This window comes from Macrobrachium nipponense, chromosome 26, assembly GCF_015104395.2.
Source record: "Macrobrachium nipponense isolate FS-2020 chromosome 26, ASM1510439v2, whole genome shotgun sequence".
NCBI classification, from domain to species: domain Eukaryota; kingdom Metazoa; phylum Arthropoda; class Malacostraca; order Decapoda; family Palaemonidae; genus Macrobrachium; species Macrobrachium nipponense.
The window spans coordinates 32,276,840-32,299,796 of NC_087215.1; the positions used below are offsets into that span (position 1 = coordinate 32,276,840).

At 41.0% G+C, this 22,957-nt stretch overlaps 1 protein-coding gene across 5 annotated transcripts in view; it reads right to left on the reverse strand.

Annotated features, from left to right (window-relative positions):
* LOC135200158 (palmitoyltransferase ZDHHC18-like) overlaps positions 1-22,957 on the reverse strand; it is a 98,491-nt gene that overhangs the window by 51,969 nt on the left and 23,565 nt on the right. For all 5 annotated transcript variants that reach the window (XR_010311219.1, XM_064228513.1, XM_064228511.1 and 2 more), the window contains exons 3-8: positions 16,652-16,812; positions 15,567-15,725; positions 15,243-15,380; positions 5,148-5,305; positions 4,507-4,624; positions 3,757-3,866 (exon numbers count right to left, since the gene is read on the reverse strand). Coding sequence is in view for 4 of the 5 variants with exons in the window: in XM_064228513.1 (XP_064084583.1) it covers positions 3,757-3,866; positions 4,507-4,624; positions 5,148-5,305; positions 15,243-15,380; positions 15,567-15,725; positions 16,652-16,812 (844 nt within the window). In the remaining variant the exon portion in view is untranslated. The remainder of the gene's footprint in view (positions 1-3,756; positions 3,867-4,506; positions 4,625-5,147; positions 5,306-15,242; positions 15,381-15,566; positions 15,726-16,651; positions 16,813-22,957) is intronic.

Consider the following 22,957-nt stretch of genomic DNA (forward strand, 5'->3'; position numbering starts at 1 on the left):
ACATTGGAATTCTTACAGTTCACTGTAAAACATAGCCTTAGCATCGCCCTAGACTCTAAGGCATCAGATAAAGTAGCATTCTCTTTACAACAGCTTAAAGAAGGGTGCTGGCAATAAATTTACTTATTAACTGCTGATATGCTAAATAAAAGGTTTCATAGTAAATAATTAAAATAAAGTTTAGATCAGCACCTAACCTCCAGAGAGACTGATATAGAGATGAAGAGGCTTCAGTCTCAACACTCTTACGGTGTTGATCCTCTGTGAGATCTTAAAAGCACATGATGCAATATTGAGGAGGTATGGAACAATAACCTTGAAAGTAACCAGTGAAAAGTCTTACTATCTCTAAGAAATCAGAAAAACATTGATGTCTACAAGGTTCCAGGTGCTGAAATTCCTCTAGAATGGCAGCCTCAGCAATACACTGACCATTGCTTCTGACCCCAACCCCATGGCTGCTTTCCATTTAAGGACAGATCCTATGATAACTTGAAAATCCCCTTATTGGGAGGGAACATCCTTACATCTCCAAGCAGTTAAGGAGATGCGTAAGTTAGTGGAAGTGCATGGAATTGTGTAGAAGAGTTGATTTCCTCTTAATGGAAGAATAAGAGATATCTACTGAGAGTGCTAGAAATTTTGAAAATAATTTGCTCTGAGGCTACAAGGGCTCTACAGGAGACACTAAGGAATTATTGATAATTGAAATCGCTCAATAGTATTTAGAATAGATACAAGGGGCAGGCATACGCGTCTGAATCAGGCAAAATTTAAGGAAACATCCACTGCTCAAGCCTGAGGGCCATCAAAGGAGTAGTAATCATCTGGGTGTTCCTGTCCATCTACATGCTAGTAAGTCTAAATGAGTGCTTCTCAAATCCCACAGCAACTGCCGAATTTACAGATGTCTGTAGGTAGTTTGTTTTTTCTGAATCCCCAATCGCCAAAACACTTTCCTCTACAGAATGAATAATCAAACCAATATTATGTTGTTCATTTTACTCAAATCAGCAAACTTCCCACAAAGACTGTTTTTGACCAGGGATAAACCTGCTGGGCATCTCTGATGGTTCTGGATTACTTACAAATTTAATGAATATTAGTTGTAAGTAAGTCTTAATTTCTTATGCCAAGACTGTACATTAATTGAGCCTGATTATCCGATAATATCCCAAGTGAGGCCATGTTTCCTAATAAGGAGAGCCCTTACCATATAGGAAGCTTCCTTCAGGCCTAAAATTCTTCAAGAAGCAAGTGCCTGTTCATCTTGACAAACAAGCCTGCACCATTAAGTATCATTCCCACATCACTAGATAAGAATCAGGATTTAGAAAATTATAAATTCATAGAAATTGGGCCAGGTGAAGCAACAGGTCCTTGGCTTTTGGAATACTGTTGACAGAGTTGGTCAACTTGAACATTGATTCAGTAGAAAATATTCTTGCTCCTAAAGTCGACACCATCCACCACTGGGCAACAAAATCTATGATAACTGATAATATTAGAGGTGGTGTACACTAACCCAAACAAGGTGCAAAAAACAGCAATACCTTCTTTTGAATACATCTTGAAGGAACTTGCATCACTGAGGATGTACTGGTAAGAGGAATGCGTTTCTGCATGTCTACCACAAGTCTGACCATTCTTTGGAAAGGCACTAAGACCATGCCATAAAACCAAAAAGTATGTGGACAGACACTTCCTGTTAATCAGTCTCAAATTGTCCAAGAATGACTGCCTATTTCCAGTTGCTTATGGAGTTAGGAAAGACAGAGGTAAAATCCCATTGAATTAATGCCTGGTCCATTCACTCTCTCTATATACAACCTCCTATTAAAAAGAGAGAGACTTCAGAAGACAACACAAAGAACAGCCATAAGTAGGAGATTAAACCGGTGGAGGACAACCAAAAGAGAATCACAACTCTCCTTCACCGTCTCCAACATGTAAGGTACTGGTCCCAAGTCTCTCCAAGCATGCAAGGGGGTTGCAATTGTCCATCAACTAGAACCTGAGATCTGCACTTATCTCCAAAAGGTATAAAAAAGACAGTACCAATAGATACTCCCTTATCGCCTTAACCTGAGCTGCATAAGCAGACAGGAAACAAAAGTGTCCTCACTTCTTCCAAACCAAGTTAGAATAAGCATGAGGACATTACCCTGCAGCATCATAAATGAGTTAACTCTCTTCCTCGCTAACCTCCAGCTGGCGCGAAAACCTTAAATCTGGCTTCACAAACTTGCTAGGTTGGCGCCTCCACTTCTCTAGGCTGACGCAGAGATGAGACAACATACTGAGTTAAAAGGTAGCTACTCAACAAGCTAGACTGAGACTCCATCAGCATGCCCAAACCACCTGTCAGTCTAGAGTTCAATTCCCCACAGGAAAAGAAAAACCAAGCCTCCTACTAAAGATGGTTAAAGCACTAAAGATGGTTAAAGCCCTAATAAGATATGAAAAAGCTTATTAAAATTGTGAGAAAAACTAAGAACATAATGAAAAAGTTATAATAAGTGAATTGGAAGAAGATTTATTGGGTAGCCTATGCAGATGCTTCATTTGGGAATATAGAAGATGGCCTTACTCGATTGGGTTTTGTTACATCCTTAATCGATGGTAAGAGGAGAGGTCTTATTTGGTGAAAGTCCTGAAAATCCTGGAGAATAGCAAAATCCACCATTGAAGCAGAAGCTGTGAGTGTGGGGGAGGCCATAGAAAGATTGATATATTTCAAACATTTGTGGGAAGAGATATTGCAGCAATATGAGAAACAATAGAATATGGGGCAATGAAGGTGAGATGGATAAAAGGAAACTATCAAATAGCTGATGTATTAACTAAAGCAGGAGTTTCAGGGGAAAATATTAGAAATTATGTAGAGGGTAAAGAGTTGGAGAATAAAGGAGATTAGAAGGGGATTAGAATAGAAGAGGTTGGAGGGGAGGGAGGAGCTAAATGTGATTATACATCAGTTTAGTCAAGTTTTATTTTATTTTTATTTTCTTTATTGATGAAATGTGGGTGTTATTCAATGTATGAGAAACATATCTTTAATTTTATAAGATGTCTTAAGTATGTATTGAAATTGTGCTGTGTTGTGTTGTGTTGTGACGTCATAGGAAGTGACCCCATAGAACACAAGATGGCGGTGACATGGGGTGGAAATGTAAACAAACAGAAAAGCAAGGAACTGAGAGGCTTATGGTTGTTGAGTTGTCTATGAGAGCTCTCCCTTTTTTCAATATTTAAGGGTTGTAAATCTGATTGTATTGTTGTTCAAAGTCTCTAGTTGGATTATACTGGGGCCAAGGAACGTGAACAGGTGGGTAGATTACATGATTGTTGCATATAGGAAAGATTAGGCTACAAAAATATTCAAGACATCCTTCCTCGTTACATTAAAAATGAGATCGCTGTCTGATGCCTCCCAGAAGACTTGTAACAACACTGGAGTTAGGCTGCAGAAGACAATTATCATATCCAATTCTAAAGACTAAAGCTCCTTGGGTGACCAAAATTGTCTCATGGTCCTTATAACATGCATAACTGAAGCAAGGAAGAAAGACCTCACTCTAGGTAGAGTGATAACCTTCACGGTGGCGTCTGAGGAGCCTCAAAATCATACAGAACTACTACTGATATTGACGTCCTTCAACAAATTCAGTTTACCAGACAGAAAATGTAGGAAATACTAAAAGTAGGATTCAAAGATCGAGTTGAGGAGAACATAAAGGTACTAGTTTAGTTTACCGTAGGCTGAGTGGTGTGCACAGTGCCATAACTTCTTGAGGATACCTGGTTTTCCGGCACTTTATTCTGCGTTGTGGAGAGGTACTCTAACGTTACCACACCTCGACGATCTGAAATATAATAAATTATTAAAAAATGGAAAAAAGTATTATTGTTGTAGATTATGTCAACCTATTAAAATTGATGATACAGCAATATTAAAATCATGTGTGGCTCTTGGATGCAAGTTCAATCTAAAGTCTAACAGGAGTGATTTATTAAGGTTAAAACTCACTTTGAGAGAGATTAAGGTACAGTAGACCCCCATATTTGTGTGGGATGGCTACCAGACCCCCCCATACCTAAAATCTGCAAAAACTTAAAACCCCTCCACAAAGGCTCAGAACTGCCTATTTTGATAGTTAAAATACAAAAAAGCCCTCTAAAAATGCTTATAACAGAGTATTTTAATAGTTTTATTACAAAAAGTGCACTTAAGTCATGAAAATTACATGAAAACACAATAATTTGTGAATATTTCTCAGTAAAAAATAGAAAAAATTGGTGAATTTTCTGCAAATAATGGTATAGTATATGGTCTGTAAAATATCTGCCAATAGGTGAGTCCGCACATACTGGGGGTCGACTGTACACAGAATAAAATATATAAAATTCTTTCCAGTCATTGACATTTAATGCAAATTTATTAACACTGGATTTTCAAATACACATTAATTTCTTTTATATGTCTTAAAACATTATCAACCTTACCAATAAGGCTTGGCTGGACAGGGCCACAAAGCACTGCCAAGCAATTGAGGCAGAAGTTGCCGTAACCATATGGATTAAAGTTAGCTTGTCCTCGACGAGAACTAAACGAGCCTTTGATCTGTCCAAAAATAAAGGGGAGATGAATAAGAGCTAAAATTTTATCATGAGTGTAGAAGCAAAATCATTTTTAATTATTTTAGTTATTGTATGACCATCTATCACTCAACATGTCAAGAGCACAGAATTATGCAAATATCTTAACAACCTAGTATATGAACATTTAATCAATGGAGAGACTATTTACCAAAATGTTTGAAAGTATGTGCTAACTTCCATATACTACACAAAACTATTGCCCTCTATTTAGAGACCATGTTCTGACTGCCTATCTTAATTTCAGTAGTTGTAGTCAGATGGAATAGAATATTCATCCCATCTCCAGGTCGAAACCTATAGATGACTACACCTCAACTTGAACCAGTTTCCCTGCCTTAACTGACTCTCTGACATGTACAGTAATCTGTTGATTAACAGTATGAGAACATTTCTCTCATAATTTCAAGGAGCCAATTTTTTATCTTCAAAAGGCAGATACTCTCCCTATCAGGTAGGTTGGATGTGATAAGGTTGGACAAACTTACATCTTCATTGGTGGTTTGGTTGGAAGTGGTAAGATAAGTATGGAATCCAGCCAGGCCTAGAATGGACCAGACTGAGAAAAAGCAGATGACGCACTCAATGACGGATGCTGGATGTAGCTGGATGGCCTCCATGAAGGTTTTATTTTCATTGTTCATGACTGTTGGAAAAGCATTTGATTAAAGTCTTCAACTATAAATATAAAATTAATAAAAGAAAAAATAATCAGTCAAAACATGAGGACACTTAGAAAAAGGAGTAAAGTAAGTTTTTCTATAGTGTCATTTGGTATTCTACAATCTGGATATGCAGTGTTACATCAAAATTCATTGTAGTTTTATGGTTATGGGGTATTTCCCACCCCACCCCACCCCACCCAACATTTTTGAACTGTATTATTATAATTTACAGTAGAGCCCTGGACCTCAATGTTAATTCGTACCAGAAGAATCGACGAGATGCAATTCTGTCGAAATCTGAATGAATTTTTGCCATAAGAAATAACTGAAAATGGATTAATCCATTCTTGACCACCAGTTATTACCCTAACCTTGCCTTTTTATACAAAACATTACCCATAAATACACATAAATTACAATTAAATAAGTTCAATGTTAAATAATGTACCATTCAAGGCATTTTTTTTATTTCTAAATATATAGTCGTAAAATAGCTGCCCTACGTACGCCCAATTCGGCCATAATACGATGGTTGACTGTACACCATAGGCTAGGCTAGGTACGTAGTATGTCCTGTAAAGGGCAGGCATAATTATTGTTGCTACTAATAAAGCATTGAAACTCAATTCTAACTCTTACAGGAAATTAATAAAATATTGAAAATAAACCAAATTATGTCTGCTATCATAAACTTAAAAAAAAAAATTCCTGAAGTTAAGTCGCTTGCTAGTGGCCACGAGCAGCTGGAAACAAACGTAAACAAACCATCATACAGTCTATTGGAATACTGTATACAAATTAACTTCAAACTATTTTTCTGTTTGTCATATATTAAATTTTTTCTTGTAAAATATCCTTGTGAAATAGAGGCACTTTTCATAGGCACTTTTGCTTTATAATGTGACTGAATTATTGGCAGAGTAATACCCATTGGAAGTAGATCCTCATAAATGTATTCCTTTAAATTGGAAAGAATCCCGATATTAAGGATAACTGGGGAGCTTTCGATATCGCAAAACACTTCTCGTAATTTAATTATAAAATAATGCCAAGAAAATATTGCCCCTTAGTAAACAAGGCTTGAAGTCCAGCACAACTCTATAAAAAGAAGAAAAAAGCACAGGCAAAACTGATGGTCAAAACTTGGGAAATCACACTCAACGCTTATACAATCAAGTATATTGTGCCACTTTTAACCCAACTTTGTTAATTTACAAGAAAGAATATAAATGACATATCTTCTACCAGCCACGTGTAATGGCAATGAAGATATTGATAGCTCAATCAGCTGAGATTTTGAGAATGCAAACAATATCAAATGCAAATGGCATACGATGACAATGCTTATAATCTGTAAAATACATTTAAATTTTTCAAATTATAATTTTCTCCAGAAAATATTCATGTTAAGGCTTATAGACCTTTTCAGTTTTTAGAATTACAGATAGAGATCCTACACTTGTAACCAAGTGAGAGCTCGATCATCCTAACGTCTAATCATGGTAATTATCCACGGTAATTGTTGTAATGAGTTGTTTTGTTTACAGTATCAAAAGTTGTATCACTAGTGATTCACTTGAATAACCTATGGATTTTACCATTATTAGGTTACAAATGTTTTGTTTAGTATCATAGTTTGTGATAGTTGTGACTGTAGTCAACTAATGATACAACTATCGACACTTTAAGCGTTAACCTATTATTAAAAATCTAACAGCATTTTAAGGTTGTCACAGATGCCTCTTACATTATAATTATCAATAATCTTAAGTTCATTTATTGTGATTCTTACCGTTTTCCTCGCCAAATGAGCATGGGAACAATGCCTATTAGCGGCTACTGACCAAACCACTTTTGTTTACAAAAATCATATGATTTCTTGGGTCAGTTTCTAGATTTTTGGTTGAGCTCAAGTGCAACATTTACTCAAAATTTTCAGTTGAAATCCGATTATTTCGAGTTCTAATACGATTGAGGTCCGGGTCTTTACTGTACTGTACTATTATGTATTATAAATTAAAATTCCTAAGCCATTACCATTTTAACATTCAATAAAAATTTAATCATATTATGCCTCCCTTCCTGACAAATAAAATCATTTGCTTTTTATTACACTGGCACTTCAATGCAACCCCTATGGTCCGAAATGCCATGAGCGAGGTTTTGCCAGCAAAAGTTGAATTGCCACAATCGTGGCAGTCCAACTTCTTCCGGAGTTTTGCCTGATGTTAACATCTGACAGTGATGTATTTTTAGAATAGAAGTAGAGGACTATCATTGGCTGTAAAGTTTCTATGGCAACCTGCCAGCCAATCATATTTTAATTTTCTTCTTGACATGACGGAAGCAACCTTTTGTTCATGTAAATCTGCAGATGTGTGATGAAAGTTTGTGAATTCTTTTTAATGTTATTTTGTTAATAAAGCAGTTTGAATATCTAGTTAATATGCTTTGTATATACTAATGAATATATGAAGAATAGACAGAGTAGATGTATTGCTTTGATATTTCCTTTCCTTTAGTATAAAATTGTTTTGTTTTCAGTTCCAGCCTAGACTACATTTGCTTACATTCTTCAGGGCTCTGACTATGCTCCTCAAGGGAAGGAAGAGTATGATCTTTGAAAGTTTATTTTCCTTCACAGTCTAACAAAATATATGATGATGCAATCATAACACAATTTTTTTTGTTTTCCAATGAAATACTACATCATAAAATGAGCACAAATATAGCTTAGTTTATATATTTTGTATTGGGGGGATTTTGTTTTTGGCTGTCATTTTTTATTGTGAGGTTATTTTAGGCTTTTTTTTTTAATGTTTTCGGTTAATTATGGTTTTTGTTTTTAGAGAATTCCTGAGTTTTACTACTTTCACTATACACTTCAGGTCTTTATTGATATATAATTATTATACAGTTTTATTTAAAAAAAAATATATTGCTATATTGCCTCCATCTTCTGGCTACAGCAAAAATTCACTACCTATGGAGCATAAGGGTTAACAGACTTCAACATACCAGTTTTTTTTACAGATTAAATATATCAGTCCAGAAAAAAGAAATTCATAATCAAGTAATTGCTCTACACATAACAGATGTTGTGAAATAGTACTGTTTTTTGCGAGGATGAGCACAGTAAGTGAGTTTCTTTGTCCAAGGAGGACATAAACTGAGAGACTTATCTGGCAGACTGAATCAAAGGAACAAACCCAAAACTAATATTCAATGTACACAACACTTCACTATCTCATACTTGTAGTATCCAGGAGAAAAAACAGATATAAACTCTTGAAAAAAAAAAAATTACTTTGGATTTAAGCACCATATCCTCCAAACTTTCCTAATTCTGATACATTGAATAAAGGCTCCTCTATGTACTCTACGCACAACTTATGTATTTTTAGAAGACAGACAGACTTCAGAAAAAAAAGGTAAGAATTGGAATTGGAAAAAATTACAGACAAAACCATGGACTAACACTAGCCATGACATAAGCAACACAGTACACCTGACACTAACTTCTCTGCTTGCAGCAAAATAGTGCACATTGAAAAGTTGGAATTCATCTGATGAATTGAATTGATTATAGAATCTAGGCCAAAGGCAAAGCACTAGACCTATGAGGTATATATTTCAAATGCTGAAACAGACATTGACAGTAAAAGGTTTGAAAGTGTAACAGGAGGAAAACCTCACAGTTACACTGTGAATCAATTGTTAGGAGGGGTGGAAAGTTAGATGGAAGAAAGAGAATATGAAAGTAAAAGGAACAAAAGGGGTTACAGCTAGGGGCAGAAGGCATGCTGCCAAGAACCTTAAGTAATGCCGACAGCATGAAGTGCACTGACAGCACTTGCACCTATGGGGTTCACCTGATGAGGGCATGAAATTATCAAAAGAAATGGACCTTAATATACAGTGGTGGAAGATCTTTTAGTAAAAATAAAGAAAACTTTTCTTTGTTTATTGTTTATTATTTAGTCTTTTATTCCCTTCCGTTACTGATTTTGAAGAGCATACAAGTGTTATACCCTCTTACAGCATCCTATAAGTCAAAAGATTAAATTAACATGTGCCTGGATGAGCATTTGAATTATAAAAGTTTTGACAAGTGTCATGTGCTAGTAATAAAATACCAAATTCTTTTACCTGAATTGATCACCATTTCAGTATGTTTCATGTTTTCCATTTTTTGATCATTTTAAATTTATGACTGTGCAAATCATAGCTCAATGTTTTATGTTTACAATTTTGTTGTCCATCTTCACAGAGTATTGTTTTATTTTTAATGTAATTAAATTTCAAGCACATGCATCATGTGCGACATGTAGATTACTATTCTGATGTACATTATAGCCTGGTCTACGAGTATTTCTGGAGTGCTTAGATATCTGATCTTGAACTTTACTAAGTATTTCACAAATTCATGATTATTAGGTAAAAAAAAAAGTGGGTTCAAACATTAAAAGAAGCTGAACATCACACATATCCGAATATTACTTGATTTATGATGTAGAAGTCGGTAGTGTTACTAAGATGAGCTTCAACTCACTTCCTAAGCTTAAGGGGGCCGGCCGGAACCCTTACATATGGGGGTATAGGGAAAAAAATGCAGTCATGAAAAAATTCATGGGCTTCATATGGCAATTGAGAATACGTATACGAAATATTTCGTCAAAATTCCTCTTACTTTCGTAGTTACAGGGTAATTAGTAAACATAACTCAATAAGCCTAAAACATTCATCCGTAGAAGAAAATGCAACATTTCTTCTGTTATCGTAAATCTTGATAATTATTGTCAAAGAAATTGTGAGAAATGGCATCTGTAGAGATTCCGTGGGTCGCAGAGGGGAGTATCAAGTTGAACCATGATTCAGTGCTAGCACAGACTTCAAGTAGACTACACGTTCAAGTTTCACCTCTGACATTCGCTTCCTTTTACATATGTTTATCTATGTTTCAGCAAGAATTTCATCATGCCAATGAGGAAAAGACAAGGAAAACATCTCGCTAACATAAAGACAAAGAAAATTCGCTCTAATATGATTACAGAATATCCTAATATATGCGATATTAGCGTAGTTATTGAAGAGAGAGAGGGAGGGTTGCGTAGTAAGTAAACGCAAAGGGATCTTAATTTATGATAAATAACATAGTTTTGGTTTATTAATACCCAAAAAGGAATATGAAATTCATAATAATCATGATTTATTAACATTGCCTTTGTAAAAAGAGAGTACAGCTTTGAATTTCACCTCTTGACATTTTCTTGCATTTAAGTTTGTTTATTTTTGTTTCGGCAAGAATTTCATCATGCCAAAACGGAAAATACTAGGAAAACATCTAGCTAACATACAGAAGAAGAAAATTCGCCGTACTAAGCCGAGTTAGTGAAGGAGAGAGAGAGAGTTGCGTAGGAAGGAGTGCCCCGTCTTGCCTGATGCAGTGCCCCAAGCTACGATATATGAGCAAAGGGATCATCATTTATGATTAAATTATGATAAATAAAATAGTTTTGGTTTATCAATACACAAAAAAGAAATATACATTCATAATAATCATTATTTATTAACACTGTCATTATAAAAATATGAAGAAAAACTTTGAACGCCCGTATCTCAAAACTATAGTTATTGACCTTCAAAATCTATCTTCTCACTTAGTTTTAAAGCTATAACATTGGAATACTAGCAGAACCAGTAGGCTGAGAGGACTGCAGGCGATCACCAACCCACGGTGGCGATCGAGCTGCAGGTCTGGACCAGCGTTCTTCTTGCAGAGAAACGCTGGACCAAGGAACGGAGCGTCGGTCTCTTGTGTCAGGGGAGCTGCTACGAGAGCTCCTCCCCTGCCTACCAGCATAACCAGTAGGCTGGGAGGACTGTAAGCGATCACCAACCCATGGTGACGATCGAGCTGCCAGTCTAGACCGGCGGTCTTCTTGCGGAGAAACGCTGGACCAAGGACGGAGCATCAGTCTCTTCAGGAGAGCTGTTACGAGCGCTCCTCCCCTGCCTACCAGCAGAACCGGTAGGCTGGGAGGACTGCAGGCGATCACCAACCACGGTGGCGGTCGAGCTGCAGGTCTGGACCAGCGGTCTCCTTCCGGAGAAGCGTTGGACCGAGGACGGTAGTGACGGTCTCGTGCATCAGGGGAGCTGCTACCAGTCATACGAGCCGTCCGGTCCCGGTGGGAGCGACGGTCAGGTGACTGGTAGTGTCCACTAACGCGGTGAGAGCGAGCCACCGTCCTCTCGATGCGCCCAGGTGAGGCTGCACAAGTCCAGGCGAGGCTGAACCAGGTCCAGGCGAGGTTGAACCAGGTCCAGGCGAGGCTGGACCCGGTGGCCAGGGGCCTCTTCCCAGCCTTGCCACGTGAATGGTCTGGTGGGAACGTCACGTCAACCCTGGGAACCGGCAGATCATTGCGAGAGCGATCGCTGGCCTGGCGGGAGTCGCCTGAGCGACTGCCGCCAGTCTTCCTGCGGGCGACCGTACACTCAGTACTTCTCGCAAACGAGCAGCCGAGACGGTCCCTGGCGCCAGGAGAGGAGGTACCGGTGGTGTTAGCCGGTACCCCTTCGGTCCCCGTCATCTTCTTCCTTGCAGAAGGAGAGATGGGCCCCGTTCCCAAAGGAACAGGAGGACCAGCGGAAGCCCCAGCTGTCCCACCAGAGTGGGACAGACCCTTAGAGGTCTCTGAGCGAGACTTCTGGGGGGGGGGGGGGGCTACCTTCTTCTTCTTCGGCTGGGGGCCTCTGAAGTCGAAGGGGAAGAGGCAGCAGAAGACGATGGCGACACCTTCCTCTTCTTCCTGGACTTGCTCTTCGCCAGTTTCCTCAGGACAACTGACAGGTCCTCCATCCAGGACGGAGTTGGGGCAGTTGGGGAAGCAACACGGCCCAACTGCACCTGTCCGGAGGGACCTGCGGGAGAAGCAGTGGAGAGAACGCTTCCTAGAAGAGGGCTACGAAACTTACCTGGCAGGTGAAGCGTCTGCCACCCTCTGCCACCCCCGAGACTGGTCGGTCGCATTCCGTCGTCTGGGTGGGGCTGAGCGTGCACCTGACAGGCGACAGCCGAAACCGTCCTCCGACTCTTCCAAGTCCTCGTTGAGGCCGAAACCTCTCTGAAAGAAAAGGATTAATTAAAAGAGGGCTGGATGGCCCACCTCTACCGGTCTCTGCGTGCATGGACCCGCGGGAAAGTCACGTCAACCCTGGGCACCGGATGATCGCTGCGAGAGCGATCGCCTGTCTGTTTGTTTGTTTGTATGGTGTTGCATGGAACCAGTGGTTATTCAGCAACGGGACCAACGGCTTTACGTGACTTCCGAACCACGTCGAGAGTAAACTTCTATCACCAGAAATACACATCTCTCACTCCTCAATGGAATGGCCGAAAATCGAACCCGCGACCACCGAGGTGGGAAGTAAACACCATATCAACCACACCACTGAGGCGCTTGATCGCCGGTCTGGCGAGTCACCCGAGCGACTCCTACCATCTTCCGCTCCGTGCTTGGGTCCTGACACAGTGAGCGTACTTAGCAGTCTGGACGCTGGCTGCACGGTCACCTGTAGGTGACTGTATACTCGGTAACGCTCGCAAGCGGGCGGCCGAGACGGTTCCCGGTCCGGAGGTGGAACCTTCGGAACCGGGAGAGGAGATACCAGCAGAGGCCAGTACCTCTATGGTCACCGTCTGCTTCCTCCCCAAGGAAGGAGAGACAGGCACCGTTCCTGAAGGAACAGGAGGACCAGCGGAAGACCCACCTGTCTCACCGGAGTGAGACAGACCCTTAGAAGTCCCGTGACGAGACTTCTTAAGGGGGGAGACCACCTTATCTTTTAGAGCAAAGCCTTAAAAGTCGAAGCGGAGGACGCATGAAGATATGATGATCTCGAAGAGGAGGATGACGACACTTGACAAGCTCTCTTCCTCTTCGGTTCCACCTTCTGCCAGACTTCTACCATCAGGAGTAGATAAACCTCACAGGGCAGCGCGACAGCTTCGTCCAGTGACATAACTCCTGGGTAGTAGTGGTAATGAATATGATTATCAACAGGGGATCAGTACACACATTCGAGGATCGGTACGCAACATGCTACGAGTCATAGGTACAATTACAAGGTTAGGATAAAATAAGGAAAAAAAGTGAGAGGAGATCCCCCAACATCAACACCGCACGCCCATCCTTCTACCTTCTTCTGATAGTAAGTGAAAGGAAGAAGGAGAAGAGAAATTACCATAACAACAAAACACGGACAAACCTTTGAAGTTCCCTCGGTAATTCCCAAGCGTAAGCGTAATTTCCGGATGAATACATGTCCCGTTACAGGATCAATATCACTTACGTTAAATACATGTCTCATCCTCACGATAAATACATATCTCGTCCTCATGCAGGTCTGAGCCAGTGTTAAAGGGCGAAAGAATGTAAATATGTTGGCATACCTTAGCCGCTGACTCTAACACAAGTAGAGGGGCGGTTACGCAGGCTATCACAAAAAGTGGGTTTGTATATTAATTGAAAAACCAAGGATAAACCTTTGTTTAGTATTAATACCAAACACCGTAAATGCATAATTATTTAAATACAAAAAATAAACCAAAAGGATCCCACCGGGAAAAAGGATCAACAACCAGTCAGCCGGAGCTCACAAACACACGTCTTCATTGGAAGACGGCCGAAAGCAAAGTGGAGTGTTTATATAAGGGCAGGCTAGCCTGCCCCACGGTAGTTACTGCCTAACTACCTTGCTCAAGATTCAACAGCCATAATTCCAGCTACGCCATAAGTACATTCCTACTGTTAAAGGACCGAGTGTTTGTATTGCGTGTCGGAACATATAATAAATCAAACAAACAGCCAAAACAAAAGAAAATCCATATCCTCCCAATATTCAGTCAGAGAAAGGAAGGAATAAAGAATTTAGGCCAGAGACCAAGAGATGGGACTTGAGGTCATTCAATGCTGAAAGGGAAACTGACAATAAGGTCTGAAAGGTGTAACAGGAGGAAAACATCACAGTTTTACTATGAAATAATTATTAGGAGAGGGTGGAAAGCAAGATGGAAGAAACAGAATATGAATGGCAGTACAGTAAAAGGAATGAAAGATGTTGGAGCTAGGGGCCAAAGGGATGTTGCAAAGAACCTTAAGTAATGTCTACAGTGCACCACAAGGTTCACTGACGACGTGGTGCACTGAGGGCATTAACCACCTGCGGGGTTCAGTGAGAAAGAAACAGACACACACCACAGCAAGATGTCCTCTTCTCAAGACATCCAAAGTTAAGTATATCTTAGTTTAACCAGACCACTAAGCTGATTAACAGCTCTCCTAGGGTTGGCCTGAAGGATTAGATTTTTACTTATGTGGCTAGGAAACAATTGGTTACTTAAAACGGGCCCTACAGCTTATTGTGGGATCCGAACCATATTATATCGCGAAATGAATTTCTAATCACCAAAAATAAATTCCTCTGGCTTCTCACTGGCAGCAGAGGGAACCAAACTTGGACTACCAGATTGATAAGCAAGTACGCAACCCAATCGTCTACTGAAGAACTAAAACATCCAAAGAAAAGATACTTGGTGACAATAGGTGAGCGAGGGATATTCCCCAATCAAACTGTAAAATGAAATTATGGCACTCTTCTCATGAACAGATGAAGTAAGGCAAGGCAAATCATATGAAATTAAGGAGACTACATCAGTGTTACAAGGCAGAAGTAGAAAATTTAAAAATCTAACTGAAGGAAAAAGATCTGGGGATAAATAAGTGACAGCCCTAACTATGTGCAGGTTTAAGGACTTTTGTTGGCATATAATCTATTTTCAAGTAGGCATAAGCAATGCAAAATTTATGCAATTTACATCTAATCTTTAAAAACAGCTAAAACATTACTTACACATGACAAGGTGAGCGATGACACATGAAAAGATGAAGACACAGAGGAATGCAAGCGATAAGATAAAAAGGTAGAAGTACCTATAATTTCTCTTACCAACGCAGTTACCCACCCAAGGGCAATGATGGTCAAAACGCTCTGGAATCAATACAAAAAGGGAAAAAAAATTAACAAATTTAAAAAAGGTGACAAATCACATTGAATGGTATGCATTTCAGCAGCAGACTATAAGTATCATAAAACAGATCATGAGACAAAGGGACAGAGAGAGAGAGAGAGAGAGAGAAATCGGAATATATCTAGAGCAAAGGAAATCTAACTCACCGACACAATTGTCACATATGGAACAGTGGGACGCACGAGGCGGTCGGAATATTTTACAAGTGAAACAGTACTTAAGTTTGACTGTAACACCATTAACGGATATCTCTTTCGTTCGAGGCGGAGGACGCAATCTTGGGCCATTGCCAGAATTAGGCACCTCTGAAAAGCAGCAGAATCATTACTACTAAGCAGTTTAACCAAACTAGTGATATAATGTTTGTAACATTTCTACTGCCAACCAAATCAACCCACCTACCATGCTGACCATTTTGCGAGTTACAAACATAATACAAGAGAACAATGTACAGTGGAATTACTACTTCACTAGTACTTGTAATGATTTTTAAAGAAAACAGCAGTTACAGGTATCAAGACCATAACAAGATACAAATTAAATAAGTTATTTTTATCCGACCCTTTGTCTCTAACCGCCTACAGATACAAGATATGGAATACAAATGACCACAACAAATTGCTAGTTTTTATTTGGTGTAATTAACAGATTCCACTGATATAATGCAACTGCACAAAACATCTGCCTCTTAATTAGTATTACTTAAAAATCCCATACTTTTCTACTAACTAACCTTTACCAGAACATTACTCAAAAAATTCTGAAATAAAATTTTAACATCTGTACTTAAAACAAAGCGTGTAAAGTATATTGCAATTTTTCTATGCTTCCAAGATACTAACATCTATAACTGACATAATTGAACTTAGTAACCAAGAGATCAAGCACTCAGTAGCAAAAGCAAATCAACTCTACTGTTTATTTTATGCTTCACAAGCTGAAAATAAACTTGAGTAAATTTTTCATTTAGAATGACAGTTTATTCCTGATAAGATTTCTTTAGCTTCAATTGCATCAAAGTCAGTGCACAATCTGGTTTACTTCAAAGATACACATAGCTTTTCTAATTAAAAGGATTTCCAATGAATTCATTTTAAAATTAACAAGTTCCATGGTTCATTCAGGGAAAATAAGACAACATAGTTTAATCCAAGTTCAATGACTCATGATTTAACAGAAAGCAGTAAATTTTAATCGGCAAATAAAAGTATTTATTAAGAAACCAGCATACCTATCTGCTTCTCTGTATAGCTGGCTTCATCTGCTGTTGCTCGAGGGATGATGCCAGGATCGGTGAATGAAGTATGAAACAGAACGGACATAACAAAAACAAAGAGGAGACCTCCAACAGCTGGAATTGCTGGTGTCAAGTTTCCCGCCAAGAAGGGACAGCTGGAAAATAACAGAACATAGTCAGTTTACATCTACAATTACCGCAAATAACTGTTAATCTCTTCATTAATTTTCTTATATTATTAGGTTTTTGAACTTAAGGAATTTGCTCCAAACTTTTACATGAGATTTTTCAAGAAAATACTTGGTGAGAGTAAACTAAAATAAATTAACCTCTAATTTATTCAATTTAATTAAGGAAAACATTGCACTTTCAAGTTTATAAATATGGAAAAGTTACATGTCCATCAAACAGATTATGCTGTGGGAATATGATAAGCTGCAGTTTGTATATCTAGAAGAAATACAAATATTCTTTGAGTGGGTATGAGGTTCGACTTTTCCTGGTTGACCAATATGCTCAGTTCCAGACAGAACCGAAGTAGACGATCCCTGTCCTGCAGCAGCTTTTCCCTGGAAACTGCCAAGACTAACCAATCGTTGAGGTACCTCAGCAAACAGATCCCCTGAGCATGGCCCAACTTGACACGAGAGAGAAGACCCTTGTGAATGCTTGAGGGGCTGTCATCAGCCTGAAGCACAAGACTTTGAACTCGAAGACCTTGTCCCCAAGAGAGAAGCAAAGGAACTTCCTGGAAGTGGGATGAAAGGGATTTGGAAGTATGCGTCCCTTAAGTCTATCAACAGCCTGAAGTCGCCTACCCTCATGGCTGCCAACGCCAAGCGCGGGGTCTCCATCTTGAACCGTGTCTTCCTGATGAAGTGATTCAGGTGGATAAGTCGATCACAGGCGTGCATCCTCCCGATGCCTTGGGCACCAAGATGTGACCGTAAAACCCCGGGGACGGACGCACTACTTCCTCTATCGCATTCTTGTCCACCATTTTCTGCACTTCCTCCCGAAGAGCCAAGAACTTCAGAGAATCTGGAGGATATGCCTTCCTGAGCTGCGGCTTGTCCAACAGAGGAGGAGAGAAGTCGAATGGCAGTAGGTATCCCATCCGAAGGACATCTACCACCCACTTCTCTGCCCCATAACTCTGCCACTTGGCTCAATGGCCAGCCAGGCACCCCCCCACCCATGGCGCAGGAGAGGGAGAGGCGCCTAACCTACCGACGGCCCCCTTTACCTCTGCCCCTTGGGCCCCTTCTTGGCTTAAAGGAACAAGAGTGAAAGGGGTGTTGATCTTCTGACTTAGGCTGTGTTGAACAGGAAGGACCTGCCGAACTCGAGGTCCTCGACGGTCTACCAGGCGACGATCTCCTTGAATGCTGCTGGACAGGGGGGGGAGGAGGAGCCGGACGTCTCCGAGGACGAGACTCCGACTCAGACATGACCAGGTGCACCAGTCTGTCTTTGGTGTCAGGTCGGCGCCAAAAAAGCCTGAAACCCTAACTAACCTGTCTGGGCTGGGTCCATGCATCGGCTTCCGAGACGAACTCACTATAATACTAGGAACATCACTTACCTCAACAGATGACTCAACATGTCCATGAATGGTCACGGACATGGGGACGCATGTACATGAGATGGGGGGGGGGGGGGGGGGGGGGGGGGGGGGAGGGGGGGGGGGGGGGGGGGGGGGGGGGGGAACTTGAACACTTAAGATAGAAGAAGAATCCTGTATAGTTGAACTCATGGAAGCACTAGTGAGAGGGGCAGGCAAACACTCCAGCTGCACCAACTCCGCACTCACTACCTTCGACCTCTTGACAGGTGCCTTGAGATCCTTACGGCAACGAATAGGCCTTGGAGAACAAGGAGCACTTACATCACGTGCGTGGGCAGGGGAGGTTGCAACATGCTCGCGATGTGCATGGATGGGGGCGGTGGGGGGGGCAGCACACCCAAGATTCGAGGCAGAGGACAAAGCAGCCACTGCAGATCGCACACGAGAAGGAGCACTAACACTGCCCGAAACAACAGCACTCTCAGGAACACATCCGCATTGTTCCTCCCTCGAAGGCAAAGGAAGGGCAAAGCCCTTAGCCTTCCAACACTTGATATGCCGACGGGGCATAGAGGGGGAAGAGGGAGAGAAAGACAGCACTGGTTTCTTATGCGCACTCTTCCCAGGAGGTGGGGACGAAGCAACACGTTTCCTACCAGTCCTCCCAACCAATAAGGCAGTCAACTTCACATCCAATACAGAGCCCTACCTCTGAAGCACTGCCTGGCATATGACCTCAGACTGATGTGACAGAGAAAGCTCCGATGACAAGGAAGGGAGATGCAGCGAACTGGGCCGCAGTGATGACGCCATGGCTGAGAAAGGCGGATCGGAGGAGACGACTGGGAGACACGCCATTGATCGGAGTGACATCACAAGTGGTGGTGATGTCACGGCTTCCCCTCGGTGCGAGGAGAAATCAGACGCCACTGGCAGAGGAATACACAAAGAAGGATCCCGTGACGTCATCAATGGGGCTGACGCCACAGCGTCACTCCGACTCGAAGAAGTGGCAGCAGACACTGGCGGAGCAATACAAGGTGGCCTGGCCAGACCGGGGAGGGGGGGTGCGAGCCTCCACAAAATGCGCTAGCAACCCCTACAAGGACGGGGGACCCCCTAGCCCGAGCGTCTTCCAAATCGTCACCATTTTGGATGCCTCCGACTGGAAGAGAAGAGATTGATGAAAAAGCCTCACCCTTCTCGGGAATCAAACTCCCGAGGAAGAAGGGGCTACATTACAAACATTAGCCTGGTAGCCTCCTGATACTTTCATTGACAAATCAATGGAAGAAAAGGAAGGAGACGAAGGGACAACGGTACCATGGGTGTTGACTACTACGGGAGACGAAACATCAGGAAGAAGCGAAAAACCTTCCCAAGTAGGAAGAGTCGAAACCCTCTGATGTTCTCTCTTGGGCCATAAAACAACCTCCACTGCTCCTTAGGCCATGCCCGGCATTCCGTGCAAGGATTTGTGATAGTACAAAAATTAGAACGACACCTACTGCACATTATGTGAGGGTCTGTCGCTGCCGAAGCCAGAAAATGAGAACACGGAAAACCCGGAACTCTGGGGCACATATGCTGACGCCGAGAAAGAGCAGAAGCCATAATATCAGCCAAACACACACACACACACACACACACACTAAACACAAGCGAAACGGGCAATGAACCGGAAAAAGGCCAAGAAAGGTTAACACGACTCTCGCCCAGGCAGTCAAAAGAAAGACTGGCGTAGCGGCATCGTCCTTGACCAATCCTCACCCGAGCCACGCATGTGTTGCCAGATATCACAAGATTCCTTGCTTTCATCTGCTTTTTAACCGGATCCAGCTAGGCACTAGAAATTATTCTATTGTTAAGACCTCAGGTTTGTAGCTATGAAAATACAAGTTGTCTTAGAAAATTTGTCATTTTTTTCCTACATGAACATGAACTATCGTCTTTTTTACAAGAAACTTACTACTGAAAGCTGAGGAACAAGCAAGATTGTGAGCCTTAAACACATCCTGTAACTCTCCACTTAACAGCAAAAGGTTGAAGGCGCAGTCACCCACCAACCAGGAATGGACAAATGCCCAGTCATGTATATTGGGCTATCCAGAAGCTGGGCAGGAGACAAGGAGGGAAACAGACCAGGATCAATGGCATCTGTTCACCAACCAAAGCCAAACTATGCAATGTAGGGCAGATGCAAATTTTTTTGTCTGGAATAGCAAAAACTACACAACAGTTGATCAAAAACTGTATGACAGGAAGAAGGAATCCTTGGATCTATGAGTGTTCTCTTGTAGAAAGGGAAAGAAAGCTTATTAAGTCATTATCCTACCTCTATACCTAAAACCAAAGTTTGCCAAAACAGGGTTAGGAGTAACCCCAAACCCTGTGCACTGTAAAAATAGCAGAAACCAAGTCTTTCCTGAGAAAAATTAGTTGAGAAAAGTGACAAGTTTATTAGAAAGCTACAATAACTTCTTGAAGGGAGGGATAAAAGCCTAATGAAAACTGGAACCTGTATTGGAAAGAGTGGACTTGGATAAGGGCTTCACCCTACTAAATCACTGAACCTGTTTCTTCTCTCTACTGACCCCTCCCTAAATCCCTCCTTCCCTTACACTTACCTAGTCAAGGCTTGAAAGGCAAGATGATGTAATTGGTTAGATACTACTAACCATTGAGGCAAAAGAGACTCAACTCCTATCAAGAGAGTTCTTGCACAGGTTATGATTAAAAGGTTTGTGCTTCAATATGATACACCAGGCCTCACAAAGTTACTATGTATTTACTTTTGACCTGGTTTCACTGAAGCTTATTCATTCTACAATCTATACAGCTTGAACTGCATGCAACATTGCAAACTTCTAACTTTATTGGAAGCGAACAGCTGTTTACCTCTACAATAAATACATTTTAGGATTATTTTGGAAAAGACCATATTCAATAGCACCACAATTTATGCAAGTTCCTTCCCTTGTTCTTTGCACCTGTTAGATATCTAATGTTGGTCAAATTCTTGGCAGTTAAAACATCTCTTGGATATAAGTATATACTGCTTGAATATGAAAACATACCCTGCAGCTCTGACAATTTCAGGAACTCTGGTTGAACCAAATGTTGTTAAGAGTCCTGGATACAGAGTAATAATATACAGATACCATCAATTTTTTTTTCCTCATCCATTCCAATCTCACAATGCCTTTTCCTTCAAGTGTTCTTGTAGCTTTTCTGGAGAATATGCTATTAACTGGAGTGCTAACTGTGAGCACAGCAACTGGATCAAGGGTTAGGACTCTGGAGTATTCCCAAAGATTATTTCTGTAAATGAAACTGTCAACCATTATAAAGATACAGTTGCCTAACCCAGGCTACTCTGCAAACGAATGAGAGAAATAATTTCTGAAAACTGCTGCTCGAGCTAGGTCCCATCAGATCCTTGGGGACATGAGCTGCTCCTTCTTCAGCCATAAGCCAGAGCTCAGCTCCCTTGGGGGGTTCCCAGTCCCATACTGAACCCAACCAACCTCTTGCTGGATAAAAGGTACAAGACAAAGCTTAGTGGCTGACCCTTGTTCACTGGAGAAAAAGAGCTCGGACTACACACACTTCAGACAACAGAAATATCTCAAGCATGGAAACAGTGCAGGTTTCCTCCTTCAGCATCTTGGAAACCACTTTCCCGGCACTAGTAAAAACCCAATCCACAGATCAGGCCCATGACAAGTGAGCAGGTTCCACAAACGCCTGTGTGACTTTCACAAGTCATGGTAACAAAGGCTGTCCAGTACACCTGCTGCCTAGCAACCATTCGATCATGGTTGGGCAAAGTGAGTGAGCCACGCAGCCTCATTCAGGTGCAAGAGCAGACCTTGAATTTAAGTGAGCTGGTACCACAACACCAGCTTTACCTAAGGTAGACCAATCAACGTCTGATGGTGTGTACCACCACTACCGCCAATGCAGAGAGAGAGAACAAAGAAACCCTATTGAAATTTGTATGCTGTCTTAGACTTCCCTTCTTTTTCCACCTTTCTTTCTGTTAATTTTCAGCTCAAAACCATTTTGGACACAGCCAACAGACTATAAACCCAAGAGACCTCCAAAGGAAAATCAGCCATCAGTGAGAAGTTAAAGGTCGCAGTGATAAATAAATAAATGTTAAGGAACAGAAACTAAAACTGATACATACACTGGAAATTTAGAAGATGCCAGCAATGAGCAAGAATAAATTTGTTTTTCACTTAAATTTTTGGAAATCTGAAGATTTCACAATTGTACAAGGCAAACTATTCCACATTTTAGTTGTAGGTACAGTGAAACTCCTAGCAAACACAGTACTATTATTAAACCTGATGCTATAAAACAGCACAATGTTTTTAGCAGCAACCTGCCTAGTGTTGCAAGCAAAAACAGTTAGGGCAGGTAAAGAAGAGAGCAGAGGATGTCTGCCACTGTAGTATATTTCATACAACAAACACAATGAACTCACTTTATGTCTATGTCACTAGTCAACATTAAAAGTTTGGAAAATAAGCGGCTGATGACATAACTCTCGAAGAGGTTGAGATGAGAGTCAACACTGGAGAACAGTATACTCCAAATGAGGAAGAAACTCCAAATGAGGAAGAAGAGTTAAAACGGTTAGATATAATAGCTTCATCCCGGCTCATTCTAAAACATATCTTAATATACTAGCTTTAAGAAAAACAGAGGAAACAATATATGTATAT